At 40.6% G+C, this 13,281-nt stretch overlaps 1 protein-coding gene across 1 annotated transcript in view; it reads left to right on the top strand.

Annotated features, from left to right (window-relative positions):
- The window catches only part of ahr1b (aryl hydrocarbon receptor 1b), a 35,260-nt gene extending 29,824 nt beyond the window's left edge, over window positions 1-5,436 (top strand). Inside the window, exons 11-12 of the mRNA XM_041965871.1 lie at window positions 1,106-1,309; window positions 1,464-5,436. Coding sequence (XP_041821805.1) covers window positions 1,106-1,264 — 159 coding nt within the window. The 3' untranslated portion in view covers window positions 1,265-1,309; window positions 1,464-5,436. The remainder of the gene's footprint in view (window positions 1-1,105; window positions 1,310-1,463) is intronic.
- The last annotated feature ends 7,845 nt before the right edge of the window (window positions 5,437-13,281 follow it).

Here is a 13,281-nt window from a genome sequence, read left to right as displayed (position 1 = left end):
CAATAGCCGACTATGCTAATCTTAACTACACCCTCCACCACAGACATTTGACACAGTTGACGTCTGAAAACAGGCACAGATTCTAAACTCGTGTAGATTTGTCAGGTTCTGAAACCCAGAATTTCATTTGGGCAAGTTAATCATGATCTTAGTTATTTTTAACAGTGGCAAACTGAGTTAATGGTGTCTGATATAAACAAAACAAAGACGCAGACGAGTCACATCAGCAGTCACAGACAATCATGTCATCTCTGATGAATGACAGTGAAATGGTGTATTGTTTAATGAGGATCAACTTTTGTTTTGAGTTGAGGCTCTGCTGGTGATTGACTGTAAGTCACTCTTTGATACCATCAGAAAAATACATTAATTGCAACAGGTTGCTGTAAATCAGTTCCTCTGTCTTATACCTGAACTACTTCAGTGTTAACTAGTTAACCAGTGACCTAATCTGTTTAGACTCACTGGAGGGGATTACAGTCATGCTGATGCAAGTGGTCACAACAGCTACAGACTGTAGGATACTCTTTCCTGCCCTCGTCTCTGGTGTCTCTTTATGCTTCCTCTTATGTCACTTCTACCCTCCATCACTCTTCCTCTTCCTGCTTGTGTCATGGTGTCTCTGAGGACTCCAGGTCTGCTCACTGAACACCTGCTGCTCGGTGCTTACGGCCTGACCTGACCTGCTTCCTGTGATTAAGGCCAATGGTGACTCCATAACTACTGTACACAGAAAATACTGTACATAGAGGAGTCTCTCAAATTGCATTTGCACCGTGTTGCACCTGTGAACCACCTGCAGTTTAAAGACTCAAATAACCTGCCAGGTTGAGTTTCAGGGCAAACATGTCCATAAGTTTTAGCCTATTTTGAAAAAAATAGCTTATTCTTAATGGATTAAACATTTTCATTCTCCATCCTCTGTACATTATTATAAACAAATATCATTTATGATCATCAATGGTTGTTTAAGACAACACTAACTGTTTTTAAATGATTATAAAATCAAAGCAAGTTTTCATAAGCAGAGACTTTGATAGCAATAAGCTAAAAAAATAAAGTCACACCAGTATTAGTCTTAACATGTAAGCTCTGTGTTTTTCAGTTGGAGAATGGCTGCCTCCTCAGTGCCACCAACGCAGCGTACATCAGGACGTGTCTGATGCCCAATGGGAATGAAGTGGCGACAGGCGACGTCCCTGTCTCCTGCCCAGACGGACTCTCCACCCTGCAAGACCCCCAGAAATCTGGATTCTTCGTCTGAAAGGGTGATGGCAGAGTATCAGACGAGGCTAGAGGAGCAGAGAAGGTACAGACGGGAAAAAATCAAAAGGAAAAACTTTTCTGTTACATTTGAACATGTTTTTCTTTTTAATAATTAGAGTGAAGAAGATAAACGAGCAAATGCAAACTCTGTTTTCCTGACAGGACTTTATATCAGGTTTTGATGTCTCTTCCTTTAGTCAGACATCACACTCATGCTACTCAGAGAATCGACAAAGCATGACAAGGAAAGACGACTCCAGAGGAAGGAATTACGTTTCTTATCTGTCACAGTGGGTATTATAATATTTATATTAATTTGTTCACAAAAAGTTTCATTTTCATGTTTGGTTAAATGTATTGGCAGTCGGATGTTTTCCAGTTTGCTTATTGGATTTTCGCCTCCAAGCCAAAACGCTTCCCTGTCTGATTTGTATATACACTGTTAAAGTCCTGAAGAGAAGAGAAGACACTGTGATGCTCAGCAAATTGGATCCTTTGGTGTGGTCAAAGGCTCTCTTTTTATCTGTATAGTCCCATGCTGATACTCAAACAACTTCCTGTTTTGCTGGATCACTACAACGTGTTTAACTCTGACCCTGACGCAAGAAAGATTTCTAGCTCAGACAATCAATATGTTTCCATTGTGAAGGATGTAATGACATCTAACATGATAGAAAGCAGCATTTTAGCACATCTCACATTACTGCTGCCCATTTCCGAAAGCAGACCGTACATGTTCAGGTTGTTTTCCTGCTTTGCAAGTAGCTGTTGGCTAGAAGTTCATCTCAGTCTGAAATGATGTTCAGTTTATTTTCATGTCAGACAACTACTTAAAGTGTCATTCTGGAAGATTTCAGTCCTGGCTGATTTTGTGACACCTGTAGGGTGCCAGGTTGCAGAATTCTGGGCACAGCAAAACAAACTATGATCGCATTCATAAAGAAGTCGGTCAATAATTGGCCTTTTTCCATCACTCTGTGAGCAACTGTAATCAGATTTTATGATGCACACTGCACTAGTCTGAAGCTCACGCATTGCATTTCATGTCACTGCTTCATAATAAGCGTGTGTTTCGGCAGGTAAATGCTTTTAATGTGACACTGCAGTAGTTGGAATTGTTCAGTTTGCATTAACAGTCACTTAATACTGCATTTTTTGTCGAGCCTGACATACCGTTTGTAATGCAAATATATAAATATTGCACCATTGGGTTACCTCATTTGCGACACATAGTGACTTGCCACACAACACACATTTCTTTAAATGAAAATCTTAGCGATTATACATTTAAGTGAACTGATACCAGTGGCTACCTGGAAAGTATGGAATATTCTGCCTTAAAAGACAAGTTTTAAAAATGGTCAGCAGTTATAATGAAGGAAATGATTCTCAGTAAACGGGCTGAAGCATGCAAAACCACCAGCATGTGAAAAAAAACACTGACAACAGATCACTGTTACATGGTTGTAAGAACAAGCTTCTCCCATGTCTGCTGGTCATCTGCTTTTTTTCTCTTAATGCAGAAATGTGAATCTTTTTCATTAAGTCAGGCTCAGTATGGTAAGTGTAGAGGGAACATTTCTTTGAAGAAGATTTATACAAACAGCAATGAGATATGGACTGAACACACCAACAGATTATTTAAAAATCAGTGTTCGTTTGTCATCTATACGTAGAAGACCTGTAGGGTTAGTAGATGTGGTTAGTCCTGGTGCTTTACATGTCAACAAAACAGCATTTCTTTCTTGTCGTTATTGTTGTTGAGATGAGATTTAAACAGAAGGGTTCAAATCAGAAAGGAAGAGTTTTTATTTATTGCCGCTGCCACAGAAAAACCACCTTACTTCTGCGGCAGTGGCATCACGCTGTTGATCCTAATGCTGCATTTTAGCCTATTCGAGGTTTACAACGATGTTGTGCACTTACATGTATATTATAGACGTAATCAGAAAGGATCTGATTTGTCTGTCAGTGGCACTGAAATCTAACATAAAAAAGCATTTTTGTTTCCTGACCGGAGACAGTGTGAAAATCTCCCGTTATTGCCTTGTCTCGGCGGCCTCGGCCAGGCAGACTCCCACTTACTTTATCCTGCAGTCGTGTCGTGTGGGAAGCACTGAGTGCACTTACATGCACACAGTAATCCATTAAGGACCTAATTGTAAATAATAGATTACAACTGAAGGCCGAGGAGGAAGTGCATGCAAGTATTTCTTAAGTTTTGTTTCCCTGTGATCAGAACGTAGTGATTCCATGATTGAGCAATTATGATATGTCTGTTTTTTTCCAGTCTTTCTTTCTTTTCATATCTGGCCAGTATGTTCACGAATGGTGAAACTGTGAACTTCCTAATTGCTCCTTGATCAGTAGAATTCGTTGGAGACTCGAACCAAACCACTCCGGCCCAGCCAGGCTTAACAGAGCTAACAGACACAAGCCGTAAACTCCAGATAGTTTTGTTATACTGAACAAACACGACTGTGAAATGCATTTCAACTTCTATTAAAGGCACTATGTACATGAAGGGTATGAAAATGTCCTACTTCAGTCTGACGATACATTGCAAAAGTTGTCCCAATCCTTTGGGTCAGGAACCCCCAGTGCACCCCAAAACATGAGGGGGCCACTAGATGATTTCAGTTTCACAAATTCTTCTTTGACTTTTGTCTTAATTCTGCCTTTTTTGTTTGAAATACTGGATTATTTGACCTCTTCAGGCCTGTAAAAATCTTTCAAATCTTTTCAAATGAGAAAAGGAAACTTTCCTCCGGTAATTGTTAAAATTGTTATTGGAATTAACACTGATGATCTTTTGGAATATGATGCATTGCTGTCAGTTAAACTAGCCAATAGTACATAAAGTAGTTTAAACAAGCTTAAACATCTACAGCAGTAAAATGCAACGTACACATTAAAGCATAATATTAACCTACAAACATCAGATACCATAGAAAAACAACATTTTACTGCGCAGTGAGTAGTTTTGCTTTTCGTACTTAAAGTAAATTTCATTTTTGCTTAAGTGAAGGATCTGAATTCTTGCTCTACTTTTCTCTGGTGACACTGGTGTCACCATGCATGAGGAAAACATGCCAGAGAATCAAAGCTTTTCACCCAGCACTGATATGACATGAACGCAGTACTATTAGAAGACCTCAGACGTAAAAGATAGAAAGGAAGCTGGAGAGTGGACGACAGACTGGACAGCATTTAGCATTTAGCACCGACTCAAAAACCAAATGAGAAACATGTGAACACACGTGTCTGCAGTTGCTCCATTGTTGAATGTCTTGTGTAACCTGTAAAGCCGTTTGAAACATGAAGCTTTTATTTCACTCCAAAAAGGTGCTTAAAAGTGATTTGTCGATATTGGTAGAGTTAGCTGACGACAAACGCCGCAATGATGAAACGCATTTACAGATTTGCTTGTTTTCCTTCACTTGTTTTGCAAATTTTTCTTTGTAAACTGACTTTTCTTATAAAACAGATTATTTAAAGCAGTTGTGAGATCAATTGCTGTATGAAAGAAAAAAATGTATAAAGTGACAATCATTTTCCAAGGCGCTTTAAAAACAAAAAAAAATGGTTGTGTGTGTATATAACTGTGTTTTTTATTGGTGTTGTTGCAAGCACTACTTTAAAATCACTGCTCTTACAAACTCTTTCTCCAGCACTGAGAGTAGTCTTGTAGAAAAAAGCATTTTATGACTCTATGTTGTATGAATATTGTACCCAAGACTTGTGTTTTATCTTAATGTCATGTTTGAAGACAGTTTGCCACTTTAGCTCAAAGCAAAACGGTGCCATAAGGCCAAGTCAGGCCGGTCCATGGTTCAGCAGATGAGGAGATATTTCCCAACACTCGAGCATTTTATATAAAAATCTGAAAGCTTTTCCTGTTCTTTAGTATCTTAAAATCCACTTTGTCCAACAGATAACATTTAAAAGTGACTGTTAATTGTTTTATACTTTAATTGTGTTCTCAACGATTTTGTCAGAGTTGGATTAAAACTCAACTTTGGAACCAAACTCTCCGTGAGCTGTTTTGTCGTGGTTCATTTTTTGGAGGCACACAGACTTTATTTTGCTACTTTTATCACTGAAAGTTGTTGGTGTATGTAAACAAAACATTTTTTTTAAATGCATTTTTTCTTTGAGCCGTGTGTTGAAATGTGCTCTTGGATCCTGGAAATAAAGAATTTTGTGCAATCACGCTGAATCGCCTCCTCGCACCTTTGTGACTGCTGCTGTGATGTACGCTGATAGTGCTCACGTCTCCTGTTTTTTCACAGCCTGGCATCCCTCACCTGCCCACAAGAAGTCACTGTAGTTTCACACCTCAGCCATCACCTGACCTGCTCGGCTGGTCCGCATTCCCCCAGTCTACCCCCAGGCAGCGTACAGAGTAGCCAGCCAGAAAAACCTGCCTCCAGCTGAGTCTGCTAGTGGACTTGAACTCTGACAGTCATTACAAGAAGGTTAGGTAAGAAATTCACAAGATTACAAACATGGAATAATTAGTCAGATGCTCCTGAAAATAATGGAAGGTTGAGAAAAGTGTCATAACACTCTCACTTCTTGTTTAGTACCAGTGATGTAAACTAACTAAATACATTTACACAAGGGCTATATTTAAGATGGGAGTAATTAATGCTGCTGTCTATTTCTTTACCACTTCATTTAAGAGGAAAGTATAATGATCAGCTGATTAAATATTATGCGTAATTCTATATTAAAGGCCCCGCAGACCCCTCAGTGATGTTGCAGATCAGGCCTGCTCCGGCTGGTTGGTCATTTGCGAGAAGCTGTTTTTGGATTTATGTTAGGTCAGAATTCACTCATAAGAATAACGAAGCTGTCGTTATTGTCGCCCCACCACAAAAGTAAGAGAAAAAAATCCCCAAAATTTATTTTCTTCACCTTGTTGCACCTGATAACAACTCTGATTCTTTCAGTACATTTTACCGGCCATACTTCCACCTCTTCTGCGAGAGGAGAGAGAGAATTTGGGACTTTAACTTGTAACAGAGTATGTTTACACTGTGGTGTTGTAACTTCTACTGAAGTAAATCTGAGTACTTCATTCTGCACATCCTGGCTGCAGTGTTGTACAGGCAACAGATCTGACTAATGTGTGTTGTACTCCATAAAGGAGAAGGAGGTTAACAACAGCTGATGACTCTATAAAGGGTTTTCTGGTTTCCAGCCACAACAGAACTTTCTCCAAATCAATAACATAATAATTTGACTAATATGTCAAAAAACATATTAGTTACAAAAAATCCTATTCACGGATCAACGGATGGAGCTGCTGGTTGCAACTAAAAAGACTTTTAAAAGAATACACACACACACACACACAAAAGTGTTAGTCGATGTGTCCAAAACGGTAAAAATCAACCCTGAGCTGCATCATGGGACCTCAGAGATTTTCAAAACCGAAGTGATGCACGCCACCAACAACCTGAGGATGCTTTTAGCTGCTGTCACTGAACCGTTCCACAACACACACACACACACACACACACACCAGTATTGTCCATTTCCACACCTCTGTTCTTACGCTTTTTGCACCAGCAGATGTGTGAAGTCGCACCCGGCCAAAAGCAAACAAACACACACTGATACCAGAGGCGATCCGCCAGAGACTAAAACGACTATTACTGACCGAAAGCAGGGATCAAACTGTGAGTCACGGCATGAAACGTCTGCCTAAAGTGGTTTCCTAAGCCACATTTTGATCTTCAGGTTTTAGTTTCTGTCGAATATGAGTATGTTGATATTTCACAATGCAACAGACACAGCCAAGAGGGGCCCACTGAGTTAAAAATCAAACCTCCCTTATCCTTGTGGGCTGAGAGGAAAAGAGGTCAAAGAGGATCCATGTTGTTTTCTTTGTGCTCTGAACCTTTTATAGTTCCAGTTCTTCTACAGCTGTAGTGATTTCTAACTCAAATTTATCACCTTCAGCTCAAACTCAGATTCACGCATCCATCCCATTGAGGAAATTATTTTAAAAATAAAAGCCTCACTGCGAAGGTGTCTAACTGACAAATTTTAGCAGCCAGAAAGCTGCACATAAAAGCTTCCTCTCTGGAGTGCAGAGCGCTGTCTGCTGCTGACTTTACATCTTTAATGACCTGCCCCGAATCATTTATGAGAGTTTTTCTTCCCCCGCAGTCTTCAGCCAGTTAACTTTGACCGCTTGTGACGTGATCAATCATCCAAGCAAGATGTTGTGTGTCCCACTTTAGCTTCCTCGGGCCGCTACGTCACACAGCCCGCCGCCGCAGGCCGCCAGCAGGGCCCACTGGGAGGGCTCAAACTTCATGGAGACAGACGAAGCAGCAGCCGGGAGCAAAGATGTTGTTGTTGTGTTGGTCATTGAGATAATTCACCACATTACAACCTGCTCTCAGAAACCACAAGGAAGACGACTCAGTGTTCCCTTTGTGTTAGTAATGGCGCTGCAGACAAACTGTGCTCACCAACAGCCAACGTAGGATGAAAGTTTAAATCTGAAAGCATGTTTGACTGGCCATAAAATTCTGCAATCTCCAGCAGATGATGGACTAAAAGCATCGCTTCCATCAATCCCTGCTCTCTTCCTGTTATGTTTGCATTGTGAAGTGTTTTTAAAGGAGCACTAAGTCATTTTTATCCCCAACCTCAAGAGCTCATGCAGCATACTTCTTGGACTGTACTGACACCTATTGGTGCGTATCCTGTCATGAAATTTGTTTTGTGCTGCCATCTTGGTCAGGTCTCCCTTGGGCTGGACCCACTGGGATTAAATCTAAAAAAAATGACTAAAAATAATCAATGAATTACATTTGTTATATGAGTCTGAGATTCGGTGATAAAGTGAATGTTTTACCCCCCCCCCAACCTCTTTGCTAAGCAAGGCTATTTTATTTCTACACTGCAGTACATTTCTCTATAATCAAACTCAATGTCCTCTATTGTACACAGAATACATAAAGTCGCCCATAATGCACCAAAACCGGCGCAGTTGGCGGCGGCGTCTGTGTCGTGGAAGTTTTGGATTACGTAGCTGTGACCTCTATAGCGCATTGTGACGCCTCTGTTCAGCTGTTCGTTCAGGTGCGAACACGTAAAATGTCCCATTAATTTGCCTCCCAAAAGGAGCAAAATGAGTGTTTTGTATCACCTCTGTGGTCAAGGTTCATTCACGTTTTGGTACCTGAGACTTCTTGGTTCAGGGCAGAGGAAGTTGGTGGTCATGATTAAAAGAAACAGGATTATTTTTGGTGTCCAACTAAAACAATGTCGAATTACTGCCTGCTACCAGAGGTCACCTGTCAGGTGGTTTCATGTCTTTTCTCTGATGACAACAATCTATTTCCTTCCCTCACATTGTGGTGGGCACATGTTTTGTCAACTTTACCTGCATGTTTTAATCAAGTTTATACTGACTGCATCATATTTGATGTACTATATACCGACTGTGGTTTAAATGTCCAATACCTAGCACCTTGATCAGGAAAGTCTGTGGTTGTGCATCGCTCCCGCTGCATAGAAAGGATATGAAATATTTAATGACCGTCTCCAACCACTCAGGTCTTTTCCTAGATAGTAAATATGGACACTATGAACGTATGCAGAGCTCCTGACCTGCTTTCAGACCACGGAGGATGACAGTTGAAATTCCTTTTTCACAATGTGTTCAAATAGCTCAAATCTAACTTAAAGATCTAAATTGTTTCAATTCGAAGTCAATTTTTATTTCTTTGGTTTTAAAGTTGAAAATAAAAATGGAATTCCCACGAAGTCAAAAATCTTCAGTTTCCTCTAGCAGGTATTTTGGTGTTTTTGGTGGCTCTACCTAGTCTTGTTTTTATTTTAGGCATTTTGTGTTTGTCCACAAAAATCCTCGAACGTAACAAGAAGAAAAGTCAGATATTTCTATCACAAAAGTCTCCTGAAGTGATTTTCTTATATCAGGCTGATGTAAACCTCAATGTGAATTTCAAACTTCTTCCCTCTGATGCTCTAATCGATTTTTCACAGAGTGATTTTTCTGTCCATGTCTATTTCTAGTCATTTTTTTCCTCTTATTCATCCATACGAAGAGCTGCAGCAGGAAACACTGATCTCTCTCTCTCTGAACACACCCTGTCTCCACCCGTCGGGCTGTCAGCATTCATTATCTCCACCCCAACAAACAGATACTCCTGCACTTCCTCTGCTGGGCGTCCTGCATTCAGGTAAAACACACTCCTTCAGTGACAGGAAAGACATAAAGAGGTAACATTAAAGAACATTCGTACTTCACAACAACTGCTTCATACACTATAAAACATGAATAAATGAGTCAGCACCAGGAAATCTGATATTGCCTTGATGTTTAGAAAGGAATTAAGTAAAAATTTGTTTTGGTCTGCTCAGCTTCGCTCTCGGTTAGTTTATCACCATCGAGTGACACAGAAACGTCGAGTCGGCCGAGCACAGCGTGGTGTAAGCTGTCATAAAGGTTTAAACAGAGAGCTAACGGCCGGTGTTAACAGGCAGGGAGGCTTTTAGTGAGGAAACACCCCCCCTCTGCCCCACAACCTCCACCTCCACCTCCCATCACTGTAACCCAGATCTGAGCTTTGACTCCCTGCAGGCTCACACATACACACACGTACGCACATGCACACACAGCTTTGATTAAAGACACATTCACATGCATTTATTCATTGTTGAAGTGAACTTAGCATTAAAAGCATTTATTATATGGTTTGTAATACACTATTAATGGAGTTGTACTTAGCTATAAGGACTTATTTAAGTGTTAAAGTTGTCATTTGTTATGCATTTACAAAGCAATCTCCATTTAAGGGGAACATAAATATTATTACATATTACAGCTGCAATATAGAGCTAGAAACATTTTGTAACATCAAAAAAGCTGCAATCAGTTGAAGTATTTCATATGAATGTCTCACTTCGACTTCAATGTAAATTCACAATTGGTTGTAGCAAAGTTTTTTTTTGCTTTACTCGTGTCAATAGAAATGGATGGTGTGGCCTGATCAAGCAGGAAATACAAAAAGAACGCCATGATTTGCAAAATGTTGGGACAGTGGCAACAAAGACTGGAGAAGCTGTGAAATTCTAAAAGAAAACAGCTGGTGGAAGAGCTCACGGTTAATCAGGTTAACTGGCAACAGGTGAGGAACATGATTGGGTCTAAAAAGAGCCTCCCAGAGAGACAGGGGTAAAGATGGGGAGGGGTTCACCACTCAGTGAGAGACTGCACTTGCAAATGGTGAAACAATTTAAGAATCATGTTTCTCAACGTAAACTTGTGAGGGTTAGGTTGTCCTGTGGAATGACGAGTCAAAATTTGACTCCAGGTTGAAGAGGAGAAAGACCATCTGGCTGGTTTTCAGCACACAGTTCAAAATCCAGCATCCGTTATGGTACGGGGGTGCATCAGTGCAAATGGAATGGGCAACCTGTATATTTGTGAAGGCTCCATTAATGCTGAAGCATATATACAGGTTTTGGTAGACAACGTCTTTTTCAGGGAAGGCCTTGTTTCAGCAAGATGCTAAAGAGAAAGATAAGATAAAGATAAGGTGCTAAATCCCATTCTGCACGTATTCGGACAGCAGGGCTCCAAGGTGAGAAGAGATGATGACCCTCACCCAACTTTTTTTGAAACATGTTGATGGCATCAAATTCTAAATGAGGATATCATTTTCAAAAACAATTACATTTCTCAGTCTCAACATTTGATATGTTGTTTTTGTGCTATTTTCAATTAAATATGGGGTTTCAGTGTTTTGCAAGTCATTGCATTCTGTTTCTACTTAAATTTTACACAGTGCCCCAACTTTTTTGTGAACAGGGTTGTAAATCTGAATTTTAATAACCTTTACAGCTGCAATACACAAACAGCCATCGCGATAATCAATCAAACTGCATCACATCCATCAGAGTACAGTTTCATACCAGCCTGAACGTTCCTAAAAACCTGCTTCAGTATTTGCAGGTGGTCGGAGTCAACATGTAGCAAGCTAAAGGTCGCAAAACCTCCAGAGGACATGTGGGAGTGTGTGTGTGTGTGTGTGTGTGTGTGTGTGTGTGCGCGTGTGCCTGCAGGATGTCCTGACCTTTCCTGAGTGTCAGTATTCAGCCTGCAGACTTCGACCTCAGCGTGACACTCAGGTCAAACCACCACAGTCACACTTAATTATTAAATTCTACCTCACTGAAGTACAAATACATGCGTCGAACATTTAGATATTACAATCATTGTTAGCAGCAAATGTTCTCTGGGCTCGTGCCGGCCTGGAGACTGACCGGAGACCACACAATATGAATCAAAATGTTTGTTTTCACTGAATATCAATATTTCACCATGTAAACAAACAGATGATCGGTGCAGCTGCGGACTGAAGGGACTCTTTACTTGTGATTTTGTTTGACAGGAAAACGTTTCTCTCCATTTTCTCTCCGTGTGAAGCTTCACTGAGCACCTTCACCCGCACGGTTTGACCTCTAACCCCCGCCTTCAAGCACACACAGACGCACCGCCCACCGGTGTGTGTGCGTGTTGTTGGTGACATGACTGCCATTACAATGTCAATATGCCAAAACAGGTTGCATCAGCACGTTCGTTTTGTCGACCCCAGCAGATGAGGCGGGTGGAGAGGTCGTCAAATATTGATGCCAGAAGCTGAAACACACAACTGCTCCCCTCTGGCGGAACCAAAAACTTTATTTCCATCGGTGACTTTTCGTTTGTATGTATATTTACAATATTTACAGAGTTGCTGTTACTCATTTTTATAATCTTCACCTCTTCATCAAATCAATGTTTTATATTCATGACAATGTCAGTCATTTTCCCAATACAGTAAAACTGAAGCACAGACTTGAATGATGATGCTTAAGAGAACCAGACTGCTTTGTACTTTTTACAGATTTATGTCAGTGTTGGATTTCAGAAAGTGTTGAACCTGGTTTTAGGAAAAAGTTTCATGACATCAGACAAAATTGTAAGAGAAGGAAAGTGTTGTAGAGGTTGAAAATAATCTTGTTCAAAGTGTTTTCGGGGAGCGAATCTTCAACCAAACATCTGCAGTATTACCTCATCCTTTCAGAGCACCAACAGGTGAACACTCTGATAAGACATAATCCTTTAATGTAGTTTGTGTTTGTTGGACAAAAATTTTCAGGCTCTCATTGTTTGTTGTGTTGACTTTGATATGATGATGTTGAATAATTCAGAGTATTTTTGGCGTCCTGCTGCTGGTTTTTTCAGTTTTTCCAAGAAGCTGCTGAAGCTCACAGATCTGCCTGACCTAAAAGCTCTGACATCTCAAGGGGCGATCACACACTGAGCTGCCAAAAATACTCTGTGTGTGTGTGTGTGTGTGTGCGCACGCGCGCCAGTCATCCAGACTAGAGAGCAGAAACACTTCCTCGACCTAGATACTGAAAAACAACCGGAGGAGGGTTCAAGGAGACAAAGAGGACAAGAAGAGGACAGAAACATAAAAATTTAAGGAGAAACATCAAAGACGAGACAGGAGAGGAGGAGAAAAGAAGAGAATAAAAAGGAGGGAAGAGAGGATGAGATGACAGAGGAGAAAAAGAATGAAAGAAGGGGGTAATGAAGAAAAAAAGGAGGAAAGATGTGAAAGTGAGATGAAATAGGAAAGGTGTACAGATATTAAGTTATTGTGGAGAAAAAAGGAGGGGAGGATAAAAATTAAAAGCAAAAATGTGAGAGACAACAGAGGAAGAAGAAAGGAACAGGAAGAGGAGTGGATGAGGAAGAGGAGGAGAGGACAGTAGAGGAAAGAGGAAGAGGAGACGAGTGTTGGTTTGGAGGTCACGGCCTCCCTCCTGTTGGTCTGATGGATCCACACTGACAACCAGAGACCACTGGAGACTCTCTCTGTGTGTGTGTGTGTCTGTGTGTGTGTGTGTGTGTGTGTGTGTGTGTGTGTGTGTGTGTGTGTTGAAGCTCAATCTACACTCAAACACACACACACA

This window comes from Chelmon rostratus, chromosome 24, assembly GCF_017976325.1.
Source record: "Chelmon rostratus isolate fCheRos1 chromosome 24, fCheRos1.pri, whole genome shotgun sequence".
In the NCBI taxonomy this organism is placed as follows: Eukaryota; Metazoa; Chordata; class Actinopteri; order Chaetodontiformes; family Chaetodontidae; genus Chelmon; species Chelmon rostratus.
This window is presented reverse-complemented; position numbering and strand designations above follow the sequence as displayed.